The 20,484-nt window shown below is 36.0% G+C and overlaps 1 protein-coding gene across 3 annotated transcripts in view; it reads right to left on the bottom strand.

Annotated features, from left to right (window-relative positions):
- The window catches only part of STXBP5L (syntaxin binding protein 5 like), a 184,841-nt gene that overhangs the window by 95,528 nt on the left and 68,829 nt on the right, over positions 1–20,484 (bottom strand). For all 3 annotated transcript variants that reach the window (XM_030943420.1, XM_030943412.1, XM_030943403.1), the window contains exon 4: positions 19,133–19,233. In XM_030943420.1, coding sequence (XP_030799280.1) covers positions 19,133–19,233 — 101 coding nt within the window. The remainder of the gene's footprint in view (positions 1–19,132; positions 19,234–20,484) is intronic.

Consider the following 20,484-nt stretch of genomic DNA (forward strand, 5'->3'; position numbering starts at 1 on the left):
CCACAAAAGTACATACAGTATTTAAAACCATGCATATTAAAAAATTTCATTCTTATGGTACAGCAATTTTTCTGAATTTATTATAAAGGATTGAGAGGGATGTTGGCAATCTTTCAGTAATTTGGCTCTCCAGTCAAGTAAAGACCCCTGAGTAGAGTATTTATCACTCTTTAAGGAATTGATCAATAATTATACAAATTAAATATACTTTATGTAATGATTCCCTCTAAAGTACTCTCAGCAAACAAAAAGGTTCCAACCAGATTATACTCAGTATTTGCATAGTTCTGGAGTTTTCCAAGTATCTAATAAACTGTCAGTACATTGAATGCTAGATTTCTTCAAGTGAGGAAAATTACTTTTTTTGTACTTAATGCATCACACTGGATTGAATACAGTTGAAATATGGAGTCTTCACATTTGTAATTTATTGTGGAATCATGGAATAAGGCTTACCCTTCAAAGAAATCTTGTTTTGTTGATTAAAGTGAGACCTAAATGTGAGACAGCCTTTGCTGTACAGGGCTAAATTTTACCATTAGTTATCTAATTTTGGCAATAATTCCAGAGCTTTCAGTGGAAAGAGAACTAGCTTTTTCAAGAGAATTGCTTTGAGAATGGGAGCTGTATTTTAGAAGGCATAAATGAAAATGCCTTTAAGCAGCAACATAATACTGATATTGTGGGTGCAGTTAGACCAACAAAGATCCAACAGAAACAACTGCAGAAAGTATATGCCACCGACATAATCCTTGATGGAGCTCAAGCTATGAGCTTTATTCTTCTGCTCAAAACAGGTGCAAGGCACCATTTGCCCTTTTGGCTTTATAGTTTCAAATGGGAAGTTTTTTTCCCATATTTTCTGATCTTTTTCCTTTAAACTAAACAACTCTATTAATTTTGCTTTTTCTTCTGGTGCACCATTTCCTTCACTTTTGGTTAAATTCATATTTAGTCTCTTTTTTTTTTGATTGTTGTTTCATTTCTTGCATTTCTGTACTTCCTCTACTCTTCTTTCTTGCACTGCAAAGCATATGGGTGTTTTGTTAGGTCCCAGCCCATAAAAAAACTTCTCTAGCTAATAAACCCTCTTAATCACTTCATGTTGAAGATCACCCAACACCTGTTTGCAGTAAACTGTTAAATTACAGGAAGAGTAGATAATTTTGACTTGAAAGTGTTGAAAACATGGCTGTCTAGTCACTGACAAAAAGTCCTAAGTTCCAAAGTGAGCCCTACTTGACTTGAATGCTGCTACTCCAAATTCTTGCAGTAGTGTCATCAGACTAAGCAGGTTCAGTCCACCTAGGACAAAGCTATTTTTCAGTCCTCTGTTAAACCCAAGCACAACCCACTACAGGGTACTGCAGAAAACTTGATCTCCCATGTGCAAGAATGAATTCTACGTCTTGATTATGAATAAAGTTTCAACATCACCTCACACACTGCTTGAGGCTGCTTTGGGCTGCTTTTCATCCTTTTTGAGATTTGCTTCCATGTCATAATCTCTAGGACACACTGCCACAACAACCAACAGAAAAAGTAGGTGTCTGCATTCCCAGATATTGCATGCCCTCCATTTGCCCGCCTTAGGTTTAAAATTTCAAGAACTTAATGCTTTAAAAACAAGATCCTACAGCAAGAGAAAAATCAGACCAATGTAGTAACTACTAATAAGTAGTTAGGCCAAAAGCTACTAGACTTAGTATCTTGCTGGCCTATCTGAAATCCCAGACAGCAGCCACTACTAAGCCTGGATGCACAATATGAAGGACCAAAAGAGAATTATGTATTGCTAAAGGATAAAGAAAACCCACCACAGCCATGCCTGTTTTCTTAAGCCCAGCTACTTCCTCTTAAATAATTTCATTTTGTTCTGCCAAATTTATGGGACAGCCAGGTAAGAAAGTATCCTGCATGTTCTTTCTTTCACATTGAAAACTACTCTACGAATCTTTATTGTTTACCCAAACTGTTATTAAACATTAGGAAATGCATAAATGTCATTATGAAACCTTTTACAATATGTGATCTTACAAGAAAATAGCACTCCCTTAAAGACAACCCAGGTATGTAACAAACCTATTAGAGCACGGGGATTACTAGGCATTTTAATACAATATATTGTTAGGCTTCACCAAACAAAGCCATATAATTTTCATATTCTCCTAAAACTCTGCACTTCTCTGAAGTAGTTTTATTTTACATTATGTAAATTAAATTCAAACTGCTTTATATATTATAGTCTTTTCACTTCTACAGAAAATATTAACTTGACTTTGAGGCTTGGAAGCTTTGAAGCAAGACTCAGATTTTTAATGAACATCTTCCATCTCAGTAAGTACTGAAATTACATAACGATTTCTTCAAGAGAAAACAATGAAGTCTCATACTGTAGTTTTCATTGGGGATGAAAGGTATTCCATTATATGACTCTATTAGTCATATATCCCACAAGCAAATTAAGATGTCTTTTGATGCCATTACAAAAACGAGTCAATAAGCCAGAAAGAAAGAAACGCTAGTTTTCTTTTTAAGAAGTTATGGTTGTACTGAGTTATGTCAGTATGAAGTGCTTCTGACAAAGTTTAATCAGATTGTCAATCTGATTCAGATAACATGCAACCAAATTAAATGAAAACTTGAGGATTTTCTCATTGTTGATCACTTAACAGAAAGTCAGCCAGAAATGTGGATATTGTACTTTCTTAGCAGCAAACCACAACATAAATCTTATTGATCATTATAAGAAATAGCAAAAAAATTGATGAATTGATACAAAAAAAGGTGTTTCTGCTCTGCCAGAACAGTCTGAAACATTTTATAATTTGTTCCAAATGACAAACCAGGATATAGAATATTCTGTAGGATATAGTAATTTTAAAAAAATCAGAGGTACTAACTAAAATGGTTAAATGAGAATTTTGTAAGGAAAACTATTTTGCTAAGGTCCTAAAAAACCCATATTATTTACATAAATTATGTAGGTAAAAAAAAGATATAATAGAATAACTGAAAGAGGCATTGTCAAAACATTGAACTTTATTTTAGAAAGGAATATATTCTGACTAGCAAATCTGAAAAGGTATATTTTTCAGAAAATCCCAGCACTCTAAAGTCTAATAACCATGGCCAAAACCTCACTGCATATTAGTAGAACACTACAATGTTAAAATAATTTAGAATGCTATAACCTCTAAAGTATTAGTAAAAACTCTAAGATTACTTAAAATCATATTTATTATGTTAATTGTATTCCTCTAGGAAAAATAAAATATAATTTTGAGAACACTTTTTCTGCCTCTGCTTTGTTATTTTTGTTTTTTCTGTTTTTAGCATGAAAAGTTTCCTGGAACACTATTGCTGGTGGTGAGTGGGAAGACCTGCAGAAGGGTGGAAAGTAAATTGCATTTTTGTCAAAATGAGAAACAGTTATTCCAATTTAATTATTTAGTTGTGCATTCATAGACATCAAAACTGCAATTAAATTTACACTATGGCTTTTCCCTTTATACAGATAATCTTGAATAAGAACAAGCATAGAAACTGTGTATTCCTTATGCCCAGCACTGACTGTCAGAGTTCTGTTTCTAGAAGTTCCTACAGAAACTCATTAGCTTGAGCTCCCTTTCAGAATCCTACCAAAATAATCTACAGAGTCCAGGTTCTCAGGAAATATGGAAATGTCACAAATTTACAGGAAAAGAGGGAGATAAAACATGAAGGAGCATTAACTTAGGAACATGAGTAGCTGACGGGAAGCAAGTCCAGTAGCTGCAGGACACGCCAGTCACAGTCCTGGCCCTGCCTTCTGCTCTCAGTGACTCCTAAGGGACTGCCACTGTCTTACACCCAATTTACAGTGAATTGCCCCAGCATGGACAAATTCAGCTGCTGAGAAAGTTGATCACCTTCTTAAGAAGGTTATGGCTATCAGAAGTCTACCTTTTCGCTGCAGTGATTATGGGTTTTTTCCTGACTCTGGGGATTTTCTGCAGCATCCTCTGGTGCTTTCAGTACTTTCCACTGATTTATGCTATTTCCTTCACCTGGTCATTCTCAAGAGCTGTTCTCTTGGCACTGCCACCTGATAGACTGGGCAGCATCCCTGGTACTTGCCAATGTTATGTCAGGTCTTCTTTCAAAGCAGCTCTTTGAAAGGATTCCTCTAGAGAGGAATCTGTGGCCTGTGTAGCCTTCAATGGATATTCACAACAGGGGAAAACTACTGCATAAGCCCTTCCCTTCCTTATTAACTTCTGCAGGATTTCTTCACTCCAACAAAAAAACTAAAGCTGCTGAAGGGACTCCATGACTTTGTATCAGTTCTCTTCTCCCTCCAGCAGCAAGCACAAATTATTTCCACATGATTTATTTTCTTCCCTCATACTCCCTTAATCTTTTGGTAATTTTTAACAAAAGTAATACAAAACAAAGCACACCAGACTCATCTAGTGCCTCCTCCTGCTCCAGTGGTTGAAAGTGGACTGAGGTAGCTTCTGGCTACCCCCTACACTCAGAAAGTGTAAGGTTACTTTTCCATCAGTTTAGTAGTGGATATTCAAGCTGAGATTATTGCTTTAAGTCACAAAATGGACACAGGAAGATTTGGACAGATATTCAGGCAAAGTAATTTGTAGCTGACCTAAAGTGCCTAAACAGAGGCACAGGTTAAAGCTGCTGATAATGAAAGAAAGGAGTCGTTTCCAGCAGATCTAGCAAAGAAAGTAAATGATGAGCTATTTGGCCTCTGGAGGTATTTAATCTTTTTCCTGGTCTATATATAAATTTGGAGCTCGTCAGCACTGTAAGACGTGTAACAATAAACAATAGCAGCAATTCATGCAGTCTGCCATCCACATGATGTGATGTGTTTTCAGCAGATGGCTGTGCAGTTCCCCAGATAGATGTGAGCTGGGTCTGTGCATAGTAATAACATTTCCTCTGCTACAAGGGGGTGTTATATACCAGGAAGCCCTAGGAAGGCCAAAACCCAAGATGAATTCCATTTTTATGAGTTCCAATGCTTAACTTCAACTCTCATTTTAACTTACTTGCAGAGTATGCAAAGTCTGTAGGGCCAGTGTAAGAGCAGAGGAAATACTTTAAATTACTAAATGGCTGACTAAGAGCCAAATGAAATAGAGAGCAGTTCAACACATCTGGAGAGTTCCTTCCTTTCAGGGTCTTGGTGATACTAATCACAACATGAGCATTTCTCCTATTCACACTAGATTCCCCAAATACCATATAAGATAATTTCAAAAATTTCTAGCAACCCTGCACACACAGATCCTAGTGGAAAGGGAATGAACCAAACATGCCTTTGAGATTGATACTTGTAGTCAACCTGTTTTTTTAATAATGTGGTTTAGTTTTAATTTAAAATAAGAAAAATCTTCTCTTTCACATATATTTTCTGCTAGCAACAGTCAACTTTTATTTTGAATTAAAATAAGTTGATCTGTCTTATTTTATGTTTTAATTACTTACATAGAAGAACGTGAAGTAGAGATAAAAACACCCTAAACATAAAATGCATTGCATCCTGGTGACAGCATAACTTGGGATAAACCCCATTGTTATTTAGGAATATCTGGACACAAGAGGAATATTAAGGTAAATTATATTCTCAAAACACTGCATTAACAATTCTGTTTCTGGATTTTTTCCAGAATGTTATACAGACTGCTCAAATATTTGTTGTTTTAAGGCAATAGTGCATCCACTGCAAATAAAGGTGATGACAGGACGGGATAGATGGAGAGTATCTATCTAATGAGAAATGTAAGAACTAAAACTTTATTGTATTTTTCCACCAAATTCAGAGCTGAATGTGACTATTCTGTTTATAAATACTCTGTGAATTATCTCTACCAATAAATTCTAAGTTAATAATGAAAGTCACACACTATTACAATTAAAAACTGTGAAACAAGTCATCATTTAGCTCACATACCACTGTGCCTATTTCCTGACCGAACAACCAATACATGCAGACAGTAGGATCACCTGAAGACATTACTTGAGCTTACACCTCATATCTGTAGAAATCAATGTTTTAAAGTAAGACAGTAAAAAGAATTGCTTTACATGAGGCAATCTAATACATGTTCCTTACAAAGAAACATGAATGAAAAATGGAGTCAAGGCAGTGGTAACAGTTACTTTCTAGACTTCTGCTTCCCAATGTTCCTTTCAAGTTTGGTATCTCAGACTATTCCTCTTACCCAATCGGTCCAGAGAGCAGTTTTATTTGTCTTTGTTTTATACTGGTTTAGATACAAGTATTCATCACAGTCACTGCTGCCTGTACAACAGCAAAATTTTAATTTGTGGATTGGAATGTAAGAAATGAACCTCTGAGATTCCTCTCTTCTGTTTAATACTGATTTAATCTGATTTCTTCAAATTAACTACCACTTGAGCTAGAACAAATTACTGTAAGATACCTCTTGATTTAAAGAATTTCAATGATGGGAGATTCTCTACAAATGCTGAGGTACAACAAATCAGGATTCCACCTCTAAACTATAATTTCAATATAAATTATCCTAAGCAAAGTATACTTCTAGCTATTTGTGAACATCCTACATATAATTAAGACATCCTCCTCTCCTCCGCCCCCATTTCAATTGCTGCAAATTGTATGCAGAAGAAATGTTAAGAAAACATTTTCACTTTAGAGTTTCATTTAAGGCCAATAGGCTTAAATGGTGCCGAGATTTCTAACACAGTTATTTATTTTGACAAAGCATAAAAGCTTATGCAGCTATTTTCCATTAAATTATTTAGATATGTCATATGGCTGGTGGTCCACTGCTGCTTTCAATGTGTTTAAGATACAAGCTTTTTTCATTGTGTTTCTTACCTGAAATATTATACATAAGAAACTTACAAAATAAGAAACAGGAATACAAGAAGCACATATTTAGTTTTTGTCCCTTTTTTCCATTGGATCTATTGGCACATTCTGAAGCATTCTGTTTTTTAGAAATTGGGACTGATCATTAATCCTTTAAAGTGTTAAAAACGAAAATACAAAGTTCAAGGTAAAGCACTATTAATAGTACATTCTGTTTCTTTTTTCCCCTTCTTTTCTGTTAAAAAATTGAGAATAAAAGTAAGCTGTTCCTGTGTTTCTTCAAAAGCCAGAACTTTCTGTGTAAACTTTCTGGACAGGAGAAATAACCCTAAAAGCTTGAAGTTAGGCACATTCTTGACTTGTGAGCTTAGTATTTAAAATGACTTTGCAACCACAACTGCAGTTAATAGCTTACAGCATTTAAAAATACTTGTTTTAAGAAATGCTTATGTCAACCACAAAGGACATCAGTGTAACAACTATATGAACATTTGCAATGGGTGTCAACATAAATTATTTACAAGCAGTTAACTCAAAAGAACCTCGAACAAATCAGAAAAAGCATGTTCAGAAATACATTAGATGCATTCCATTTGATTAAATTAGTAAACCCAGAGATTTCCCCTGAATGAAGAGTCAATTTATGTATTTAGATCAAATCTTATCAGGTTATTATGAACTCTTTACAAGGACAGTCAAAGTCTACAGCATGCCTCAGGACCTTTGGTTTTTCCCAGTTTTATTTCTTTTATTTCTTTCTTTTATTTACAACTCCACAGAATGTCACCCTGGCCTGTCCAGCATGCCGTAACACATACAGAAAGACAGCTGCACTATAACTTCCTATGGGATACAGGCACTGAAATTCCCACCCTCTAACTCCAAGGCTATCTGCAGTAGCACTGCAGCAAGTTATGGGCATTTTTGGAGCTCAAGAACAACTCAGAAGTCACTCTTGAAATCCCGGTGTACAAGGGGATGTACAGCTTTGGTAGCCTGTGCTATGGATAATTGGTTTCATTTTCAGAATGACAGAAAATTACCTTCCTTCCTCTTGGGCAAATGCACAGCAAAGAGACATGCTCTTTTGTCAACTCCCTTTTACGGTTTTGACTGCAAATTTATTGGAGGGTCTTACCTGTAGGAGCAGGATCACTGACAGTGACACTTTCTCCCTGCCTAGATCTTTAGTATTACACAACAGTAATGCCGTGGATCAAACAGGTGAAACATGAACACTTGGTCCCAAGAGAAAGAGATAAGGAAATTACATAGAAACACACTTCCTTAAATAGAAAAAGAGGCTGGAAGAAACCAGCATACTTTTCATTGACTTCTAATTTGTTTCTGATGCTGACTCAAGGTCATCACACAACAAAAATGAGAATAAAAGTTCCACGAAATCAGTGAGGTGAGCAAATTAATGAAACAAGGTTGAAAAACAGACTCTTGCTCTCATCTTCAGGGGAAAGACAATGTACATTATTTTTCTCTTGTCTATTGGCTTGTGAAATCACTATTTCATATTTGTAATACTTCACTTGTCCTTCATAAATTTCTTTGAAGGTTAAGTAAAAATGGGGCTGTAATACCAAACATGGTGACAGTGATGGGCAATACAGAGCACAGCAAGCGCCACTAAGTTTCTTAGCAATGAAAAAAAGCCAAATAACAAAGGCTGGAACAGGAGGATGATGTTCTCAAAAGAGAAAGTTTTTGATGTATTTATTTCATTGATTTTGTAGCATCTGCATTAAAAAACCCCAAACACCTAAGGGTAGAGTTTCTCTCATCCCTTCATCCAAATTGAATACATAAATCAAAAATGCAGTTTTTGGTTTCTAATCTCATAGTTCAAAAAAGTAAACTGGGACCTATCTTAAACATGAAAGGTTGAAACTTGTCTTTTGTTCAACAGCTTGACTTTCACAGAGCTGTTAGAAAAGTAAACTAAAGATGTGTTAGTATTTCGCCCTCTGCTAGTTGCAGCATACACAAATCTGTGTTTATCATACATTCTTACTAAAATAAGTTTAAACCCAATTTTATATCAATATCAATCAAGTTATTTTGAATGACATGCTAAAATCAGGATAAGACTGAAATACTGAAATTGACTTCAAAGAGAAAATAATTTTACATGTGTATGCTTTTTCTTTGTATGCATGCTTTTTTCCTTAACAGCTTCCATCAATTAAAATCATGTAGACTTATTGGAGACCAGCTGTTCTCATTTGTTGCGCTTCAGTAGACAGGGACTCTGTGATTAATGGTCCTTGTTTTTCTGCAATCTGCAGTCTCTCTTCTCTTCCTGCTCATGTACTGTTTAATGATATAATCTCAACACTGACATTACTAGCTCTATTTCTGATTTACTGGAATAATGCCCAGAGTTTATTGTGACAGAAGGAAAAGTATCCTAAATCATTGCATTGGGTTCTTGCTCGAAGCTGACGTGTCTGGGCAGGAAAGAGGTGGTGTGGTTTCCAAGAACCAAATTACTTACTGCAACTGAATGGGTGACTGCTCTTCACTGCTCTAAGAAATGACTGGAAATCTAATATAACAAAGGTCAAAGGAAAGATCTGAACAGAACTCTGAAAGATGTCTCAAAACTCTAATTTGGAAACTTAAAAGAGAAAACCATGTAATTCCCAGATCTACATTATAACTGTAACAAGAAAATTCCAATTGATAGTGTAGACTGTTTATGCTGACTGAACTTGCATACATTTTAAAAGACTTTTTTTTCCTGTTGTCTAATATGATGCATTTTTGTATTACAGTACTGGGCCTCTCATTTGTTATGACTGAAACCATGAAACAGCTGTTCAATGCATAGCTGTGAGTATATATTTTAAAGTTTGCTATCCAAACCTGGCCTCAGAGCAATTTGGCAACATAGCTGCTATGTGAAAACAACAGAACATGTTACTCTATGTTTTCACAAAAAAGCATAAATCCACTGACAAAAATGCTTTATTTTTTACAAAGCATTAGAAACAACTAGCATGCTCCACAGCATATGATGTAAGGTTTGACATCATATAGCAACATTATGTCTCCTGCTAAGAAATCTTTTCCAGAAGGAAGAAACCCAGGCAAACAATCACACATGGCCAGGTGACATAAAATTTAAATAAACCAGGACATGTTTTTCTTCCCTATTGAAGGAAAAGTAAAACTTCACAAAGATTTTTTTTAATGGAATTTTGAAGAGATTGGTTTTTTTGTCAGAGAAATAACCGAAGGAACTACAGCCAGAGAGACCCAAAGAAAGATGCAGATTGGAAGAGTGGGGTTTTTCAGGTCAGAGGGCCCTGTGCTGTTGTTAAGTCCTCAGGTAATTGTGCCAGCTACACATTTCTCTCCAGCAGCTTAATGGGCCATGATGGTTTCATGTGCGCACGTGTTAAATGATTGGTTGTAAGTCATCTTTCAGGGTTTTTCTGCCCTTCTGCTACCAAAGACAGCTGCTAGCTCTAAGAGTTATTCAGATGTAGCATATTAGGCATTTTGCCCTCAGAGAAGTTCTTTAATAAACACATATAAAAGCAGATACTGTGGCATAATGCATTTAAGGACTTTTTAAATTGAAATGAAACTGACTATAATAATATTGGCAGAATCCTGATGGACTAAAAGTTACTTTGGGGAAAGATTGTAAAAGCCACCATTTAGAAAGAAAAGAGATTCTTAAAATCAATTTTGGATTTTGATATAAACAGAGACCCTTCTAATATTCTAGAATGAAAAATATGACCAGGACTTCCATGATCTTCATTTACAGTAACATTTACCCTTGTGTAATTTAAGCATAAAGAAACCAAAGTGGTTCTAGAATAGCCATCTTAAGCTCTTGCAGCACTTTTTCTGCAGTGGCACCAACATTCAGATTGCATTACATATCCCACCCAATATGGTAAGCATAAAAAACTAAACCTGATAAAATTAAGCCATGACGTTATCTCTGATGTTCTGACCATAATGTTATTCCTACTTGCTCACCTATACTTAAAAATACACACTAACCAAGGTTTGGAGTCCTTCAAAATGTTTACCCTTCAAAAGGAAAAATTTCAATATAGCACTTGTAAAAAAATCACTATAAAATTCTATTTTTAATGTCTAATTTACACTTGGTTTTACTGCAAAAGGAAATTTTTTTATTGGATATTTGAGAGATTCTCAAGAATTAGTTTTACAGCTGTTGTAATTTCACAAGTGATCTTGGTACTAATACTAATGAAACCTCTGAGGGACACCATATTAGAGAGGAAGGACAATCTGCATGAGCAAAGTACAAGAAATTGAATTAAATTTGAAATGTAAAGGGCACAGCCTCAAACTTCAAAGAACTTCCACTTTAGGGTTAGAGCTCATGATACGGAATTGATGGAAAAAGATAATTTCAATTTTGCTTGTCTTGCTTTGCTTCCACTATTAAAGACTTGCATTGAAAAGCAGCACATTCCCTGCCAGCTAGATATACATCAGGGAAGAAGTGTAATGGGTGTATTAGTCAATCACAGCAAGACCACAAACACTGGTAAGATGAAGCCACGTGAAAGGAAGATGCCATTTTTGCATGCATCAGTAAACATATTCCTGCAGAGATTACAAATGAAAATGGTATTGTCAATGGCCACAGCACAGATGGGACCCTATCTAGAATGTGCTTCCTTGATGAATCATCAGCTCAGAGAGAATTGACATAAGGAAAAAGGCCCAAAGAAAAGAAAAGGTAATGAAGACAAAAAAATTATAAAGGAAAACACAGAATCTTGATTTTTGTAGTGAAAAAAATCCCCCCAAAACCAAACCGACATGGAACAATTTTCCTGCAGAGCAAACAGTGGATTTCAGCTTGAGTAGTTACATAACAGTGCAAGGCCCTGGTTGGGAGACTGTTGCATGTGGAGGAGCTGGTGATGCACACATGAGTGACCCCAGGAAGGCGCCAGGGGCCGCATGAGCAGCGCGGTGTCCAGCCTGTGTGGGGCTGCACACACCCCTCCAAGCTGCACAGACACAGCCAGCTTGCTGTCACTGAGAAGCCTGCAGGCAGCTCCCACTCGGTGTTGCACCAACAGTGCAGAAGGAAGTTTTAGTGTTAGTGTCCTTTCTGTTTGATAGTAGGAATAATGCACACAGCTGCCTCCTTACAAGAAAATCCTGCAATAACTTGTATGACAAAAATGGGGTGACCCTTCCTATGGACAGGATACCTGCTGACTGAAGGCCTGTATGATGATGTCTAACTCAGGACTCCCAGCATCTACAGGGATGCAAGATTCCCTGCGCTCTTCTGCCATTCTTTGTAGTGCTAGTTCTAATAAATAGCATTTTGAATGCTAACTTCTAGGGCCTTGAGTGCCTTTCTTCCTGGGATGATAAGGGACCAGCAAAACATTAATGTAAAACATCATCAGCTTGCTCATTCAAGAAAGGGAGGTATATGAGTTCTCTGGTGTGCAACTGAGAAAACCAGACTGAGGAGGTCCCTTCAGCTCCATTCCATTAGAAGGCTCACATGTCTATCAAAAAGAAAATTTTAAGGATCAACTGAATTTTCATTCTATTTCAGTAGATTGCACAGTCTCAAAAATCTATCAACTCAAACCTGTTGATTCCTGGTATCAATGAGCAAATCTAATTTTTGCATTTTTGCCCTTTGCTGGTTGTTTAGCTAACCTGTGTTGAAGACAAAAAATTCCAAAATGCTTTTGCTTGATTTCTTTTTATAACCAAGACAGTCTCCTTTTCATCTGGGTTGCATGACACTTTCCAGGACGAGCTTATGGCTCTCATTGATTCTACAGGTCAAGTGCACTATGAAATTTTCTATAACATGATATAAGATGTGAAAAAAGAATTTTTTTTGTTCAATTTGTTGTTTTTTGTTGTTATTGCTGGGGTTTTTTCTTTTTTTGGGTTTTTTTTTTGGTTGGTTGGTTGGTTTTTTGTTTGTTTTGGTTTTTTCATTTGTTTGTTTGGTGGTTTGGTTTTTTTTAACAGAGGAGCAGAGGCATGTGGTAAATAAATGCATTAACAAGATTTGGGTCAGTCTCACTGAAGAATCTTTTGTCTTTCAGGAATCTTTTCAAGCTCAAGAATTGCATGAAAACATTGGGTTTTAAACCCTTGAGCACTATTCTTTCAAAAGTGACAAATGCTGATGCAAAACCACACTACACGTATCAAACCAACCAACCAACCAACCACCCACCCGCTACCAAAACCTACCACAACAACAAAAAAAACCCAAACAAAAACCCCCAGAAGAATGTTTTGTAAAATCTTCATCAAGATGTGGAAGCAAATGCCAATTGCATGGCTTCTTTTGGTTTCCTCACTTTTTTCCATCATCAGTCTGAGAAAATTTACATCCTTTCCAGAAATTGGCATGTTTTTTGGTGAAATATTGCTTTATATTTGGGTTCTATGGTTCTTTCCAATAGCTGAATGCTAGACCACACCATGTAATCAGAATCTGTTTTGTTGTATAGCATGACCATGCAACTGTACAGAACCTTGCTTGATGACAGCCTCTGACTAATTTGAAAGTACATAAATAGAGTTCACAGCTACACACTATTAACCAGGAGGTTCATTTATGAGCAGGCAAGCTATCACAGGAATCCAGTTCCTTGAACAGGCAGTGAGACAGAGAATCTACTTTAACTAGCCCACAAGTTCCCTAATACAAATGAACAGACACAGGTACTGCTGTGATTGCACAGCCAGTCACCAGTATTCACTCAATAGCCTCTTGCTGTCATTTTGATGAGGTTTATCTGAAAAGGAGAGAGAAAGTATTTAAAATGCTCTTAACACAGGACACAAAACCCTGCAAAGATACAGTACGGCAAATAAGATTCCTACTGTCAGGAAAGAATATAGACTCAAGAAGTTATTTTAAAACACCCTTTTTTTTGTTTGTTTGTTTTGAGTTTGGTTTGTTTTAATTTGTTCCAAGCATTTGGAGTAATACTCTCAATCATCTTGTTCAAATACTGTAAGATCTCAACAGCAGGAGTCAAATTTCTAATTAATAGCGAGTTACAGTTAACAGAACTGCTCTAAAAGTCGCCCACTTAAGAGGCTCCTCTTGCTTTGTGCCAGCATACCTTAACACTGAAGAAAGTGCTAAGAGTCTCAAAGCCAGTTAGAGAGATTGTGTCACCTGGTGGCTCCCCCTCAGAAGGGCCTTGGTATGGAGTGCATGCAGGTGGATTTAAAAACCCAACACTGTGTCACACTGTGCTCAGGTGTGCTGCTCTAAGTCACTGACTAAGCTGTTGCAGCACAGTTGGCTCCTTTGTCACATACCAGTCAGCAATGGCTGAAAGAAGAAAGAGAGGAGGGCTGTCCCCTGTGTCAGCCAACACAACTGAACCAGTTCAGCTTTGGAATGACAGGAGATGAATTGTGTTCATAAGTGAAACAAGCGCCTGCTGGCTTATAGGACCTGGATTTCACCCTGCAATCCTTGCTGGTTTTCCTATCCCAGCTGCTCTTATATTAAATGAGAATCTGTAAGCTGTTGTATATTTAAAGCTGTACTTGCTAAAGTCTGCTTTGATTATATTAAAAATAATGAAGACCTATAATAGTTTCCAGTGGTTTTGCTTAATCCTAATATTCTTTGCAGCAGATAGAGACAGTGTCTAGTCCCAGTAGTTTGATGCCAAAAACTGATGCCTTGTGAAGGCTGACCTAGAACAGAGACTAGACAGAGCTAAAGAATAAAGTAGGTATTTATTAAGAGGCCTCAATAGATCCACCTTGGGCAGCACAACCAAAATGGCCAAAATGGCCAAAAAATGGATGGCCAAAAAATGGATGACAGGTCCCAGGGTCTCACACTTTTATAAGTTTTGGTCCATTAGCATACTGGAACCAATTGTCCAATTGCAGCTTTAGCTCTTGGGCCTGAGATCTGGATCACCTGTCCTTGGCCCCCAGCTAGACAAGGAATTGTTTTGTCTACCTAATCTGTGGAGAGAGCTTACTATCCCCTAAGATGAAGCCTAGACTTACACAATAAAGCAGATTAGAACTTGAAAAATATAAAAGCTAAAACCTGAGGAATCAGCTGAGTTATTTACTTTGCCTAAAATGCCTACTGAAGATCAATCTGGCATCTCCTATGACATCAAGGAAGGAAAAAGAGGTACTAACATATGGGAGGTGTCCACAATTTTGACCTTCAAAAACACCGAGGCAATTCTTATAGAATGTTTACAGAGTTTAAAATGTTTTACCTGTCTACCCTATTTGTAAAAGAAACCATAAATCATGTATTACCAACCATATGCTACTGTCAAACATGTCTTTGAGTAACTGTCTTATCAGTACAGCTCTTGGTATGGAGCCAAGCACTGAGACACATTGCTTACAGTTGTATTTTCTTGAAAGTTCTTAATGCACTGTATTACATTCCAATTACAGCAATAGAAACCTGAGATGATTACTTCATATAAAATAAATATATACTTTTTGGCAAAAATGTATAATTTTCTTAAATCCAAAAAAGTCCAGAGCATTACACCATAAACCAGAAAATATGTTTGCCATTAAGTCTCTTTAGTGCTCCTTCTACACTTGCTCCAAAGAGACACTTGCTCCAAAGAGAACAGTGAATTATGAATTATTATTGCTAGTGCTGCATCATCATTAGTTTAACAGTAGGTCAGAAGAAGAAAAAACTAAATCTGGAGAAGCTGCAAACTCTGATTTAACGGCTAAAAAGGTGCATTTTGTTAGTGAATTATTATTTATAAACCATTCAGTGTCTTAATACTGAATCTTACCTATTAAGTCAAAGACTACGGCTTTTCAGTGTTCTTTGCTCTTTACAACTATGTTTTTACCAACATCCAAAGAAAAGAACATTTTTACTTTTGTGGGAGAGAGAGAGGGGATATATGTATGTATGCACTTGGGGAAACTTGACTCAAGTAATTACAGAAACCTATACACAAACACTGCTAAAGAGCAGCTTTTAGTCCATTACCATGAAATCTTAAATGTCAAGAAGCAGAAGCAAACTGCAAATTAAACAATTCAACTACATGATGACTAGTGGATTGTGAGTAATAGCCAAAGCCTTAAGTAACATTCATCTGTCTAACAGAAACTACCAGCTCTATGGTTCATGCACCACATACCATAAAACCTCAGAAAAAACTGATTCTACAAGAAAGTTAATTAATCAAAGTCAAATAAAACAAGCATTTGGAATAGTAAAATCATCTTCATTATCACAAGCAGATAAAATATTAGCATTTAAATGCATTATATTGCATCACTTAATGAAGTAAATCTCCCATTAGTTAAAAAAAAAACCAAAAAACCAACTAAACCAAACAATGTAACAAGGAGAGAAACATGTTGAATAAATAAAATTAATATTTTTAAATCCTGAAGAGAGACATGCAAATGGAAAAATTTGAAGGATTCACATATTCCATTTTGATAGATAAAATGCACCTGAACAATTATGTGTTTGGCTCTGTGAAAGCTACCTAAATCTAAAATTAAGTTATAAATAATCTTACAAGAGCTAGCCTTTGACTTCCTAAACACTTCCCTATATGACACTTTTCAATACCTTAATATTTTTGAAGACATGCATCAATATTTTAAACCTATTTTCTATCAACAACCATTTCTCCCCATTTAAGAAGCATTTAAAAACCAGCTTGTTCACTGGTTCACAAACTTAAGACAAAAGAATCTCTATTCAATATGAATCTTGCTTTCTCTTAACCCCCCTCCCACAAGAGGAGAGGGGAGGATAAAAATAAAGTATTTTTAACTGTTCCTACAGTGAGGAAAACATTACTTTTTGAAAGACAGACCTTTGAATTTCTTGAAGAAAAACAACTCTGATCTTATGACTTTATCAGCTTCTCAAGTTCCCCTTACATCCATTTAGTCATAGATTTCACATAGCTACAGCAACCATTATTTCATTCACTATTTCTCTGACCATCCCATAATTTAGAGCTTCTGTTCTCTAATGCCAAAAATATATTCAGAAAAAAAAAAGAAAGTTCTCTTTTAGACTTAGCTCTATTAGGCACATAAATGTTCCAAACTGAGAGGGTTAATTAGAGCTTTGGTCTGACTTTTTTGCTACTTGCCCACAGCATTATGTTTAATTTTACATACTAAATATGTAATTGAGCTTAGAAAATTGAAAGTTAGATGATTTAAAAGAAATTTATATGCATGTAAAAAGAAAACATAATAAAAATTAAGATATTTCATTCTGAAGGCAAGTGCTTGAATAATTAAAAAAAAAACCAAACAACCAGAAGCTTAGAGCAGTGCTAGAGAACCCTGAGAAGGAATGAACTGCCTAAAATGTTATTTCTTCATATTTATGGAAAGCTCTTTTTAAATTTAAGACTGGACTTACTTCTTTGACAATATTATATTGCAGGATATTTGCCACACAGTCTCTGATGTCCTAATAAAAATTATTTAAATGGCATCAATTGAACAAAATTGTTACAAATTGTTACAATTGTTACAAAAATATATATAAAAGAACTAAGAGTATTTTTTTGTTCACAACTTACTAGATTTTGATAGAAGGCCGTACAGTTAGCTATGCAAGGCAATACAGTTAGCTATGCATTTGTTACAAATAACTTACATTCTCAGATCCTACTTGCACCTCAATTAAAAATGTCACTAGAGAAAATTTGCTTTTAAGCAAATTTTCCAGTATTCTAAAGAACTTGCTTGCAAATATTTTGCTCAATGTTTTAGGGTGTCAGACAAAAAAGAAAATTAGGCAAGTGTGATGACAAATGTTTTGCTCTTAGCAAAGCACAAATGTGTGTGTGAGTTTCTCTTAGCAAGAAATGCTGATAAAATATTGACCGAGATAACAGGTTAATATCTCTAAAGAGAAGGCAGAGATAAACAGAGGCTGCATTCTTATAAGCAGTGGTTGGTTAGGTTGTGTGTCAGATTGCTGGCTGGGAGAGCTCAACCAAGATGTACTGGAATAACTTCTCTGATATTTAGATTTATCAATGACAAATTGTGAATAATGCACCTACCTGATGAGAATACCAAGATTCAAACATTTCACCATGTGTAAAATGATAACTTACTGCCCAGAAGCAGCTAGAAATGCACACCTAATTTTTCATTTTCATCTTCTCTCATGCAGTCCCAAACCACTTGACACACTTCTGCTATAGGTTATAAACTTGTTGGAATCAGGCTGTATATTTCCTAAATTATTACACAGTACATCCCACTACAAATCATGCACCTCAGTGACATTTTAGTGCAAATATGATTTGTATCTGGATAATAAACAACAAAGAAAAATGTATTTCCATAATAATTTTCAGACTTGCTGCAGCTAAAGATTTGATGAGTCTGTTGCTCTGGTGAAGTACTGGGATCTCTTCCCACTGCACAAGCAAATATTTAACTATCAAAAAAAGTTGTTGCACCTTACTAAACACTGAATGCACGTACTAAGAGAATGAAAATACGAGTTAAATTTCCAGTTAAAAACAGCTGCTGCATTTATGCACTGCATCTTGGTTTCTTGTCTACTGCCTTAATTCCTTAAGAAAAACTTGGAACTTTTTCTCATTCTTAATAGATGTGCAGCACTGAAGTTCCCTAACATCTTATCAGGTTTTACTTGGGTGACTAAATACAGATTGAAGTGCTCGGCTCCTGTTTGAGTTTGAAAATTACAACCACTCATTTAATCTATTTTCAGTAGGGTTTCCTACAATTAGGTACTGATAAAGTAAAATTAAGAAAAACACTCTGATTCACTTTACACTTACCAGAGTTTCCCAAATTCACAATCTATTTCTACTAAACTTCCAGTATTTAAAAAAAAAAATTATTTCAAGGTAAAGAAAATAATTATTACCCTCCTACAGCCAGCTGAAGTACTCTGTCTATTACTGAACAACCGTTCAGCCAAAAGTGAGTGCTTGTGTCCAGTCTGAAGAAAAAAGGAATTACTGTTCACAGCAGTTCATGCAAATAGAAGTAAAATGAAGAATATTTTGGCATAAAGAAGACCAAGTTTTTCTAGTTCTGAGAAAGCTGCAGAAAGAGAAAGTGAAATTTTTGTTCCATAGATACAAGCCTGAAAGAAAAATATTCAAGGCAAAACTATATCCATCTGTAGAAAGGCAAAATATATTACAAGAAATTCAGGAAGTGGTTTTTTTTGTAATGAGATCTCTATTTTGTGTCATATAGCCTTACCTTTCTCTGTTGAATTTCAGAGAATGTAGAATAGCTGGTCGTTTCTGCCGGAGGTTCCACAAATGAAGTGCATCATCTGCACATGCACTGACCAAAGCACCCTAGAGCAGACACAAAATACAGCAACATATTATTTTTTCTGCAGGCTTTGTATTCTTACATGATCCTCAATGCTAAAGATCTACCTGCCAAACTACAGTTTATGAAAAATTATTCCTTTCTTCTAGAACAAAAATACTCTACCACAAATAATACACAATTAAATCGATCTGGTAAATGTAAACATTTTAAATTAGTACAAGATCAGCCAAAATTAAATTAAAACTCCATCAATTTAAAACTCAAAGCTTTGTACCAAGGTTACACAAGCCAACTCTCACCTGTTTCCACATAAGCAGAAAGACTAACAAAATGGAAAAGAGACAACATTTACTTAAAAAGGTGTGTGAAAAATATAACTGAAGAATAAAGGGATTAGTGCATGCATGGGCACACATATGACAGTGCCAAGCACAGCTTAGGAGTCATATCAAGGTAAGATGAAAATTCGAAACTGGAACTGTGAAAAGAGGATGCAGATAAGAAAGTAGGGACAGGTAGCAAGAGGACAGGATGTAGGAAGAACTAAGAGATGTAGACAGAAGGACAAAGTCTTTATCACAGATCAGAAATACTATGAAGACTGGTTCTGCTTGTGGTGTCCCAAAAATGGCCATCTTTCAAAGCCCAGGCCTCTATCTGACTGAGAAACTTGGAGTGAACTTGTTCTACCTGTTTTTAACTGCCTTTCTCCTCACCACAGAATATTGACTGCATGTGAAACTTACCTGCAGGGGAAGCTCCCTACTGCTCCTGCAGTGGTTTGCAGCACTTACACCTCTCATCAGGCACAGATCTACCCTTGTGTATTACCATCACAGAGGGGAACAGACTGCCCAAAAACAAGGTGATTCTTTATACTGAGGAAGGGCAAGCATGTAACTGGAAAGATCAGTTCCTACAATCTATAACTGGCTGATAAACTTCTCTATTCCTAGCAATTGTTCTTTTCAATGTTGACCTATGAAAATAAAATATATGGAGGTGAGATCTCCCTAATACAGTGTAATCCATGCTTTAATTCTCATCTCCCAAAGAGTGAGAAAGACTGTCCACCACTGAAATCAAAATAATCCTATGTATTAGGGGGTTTGCTGGTCACCCATTGAAAAGAAAGAATATTAATTCAAACTTTGTCTTTCCTGTTCTCATACCTGCATTACTCTTAAGAATTTCACTGGAGTGTTTCACCGGATTCCCTCCTCAGTGTCCATGGTTCAGTTACTTTCTCCAAATAGATGTAGGAAAAAATT

The sequence above is a fragment of the Camarhynchus parvulus genome, chromosome 1, assembly GCF_901933205.1.
Source record: "Camarhynchus parvulus chromosome 1, STF_HiC, whole genome shotgun sequence".
Classification (NCBI taxonomy): domain Eukaryota; kingdom Metazoa; phylum Chordata; class Aves; order Passeriformes; family Thraupidae; genus Camarhynchus; species Camarhynchus parvulus.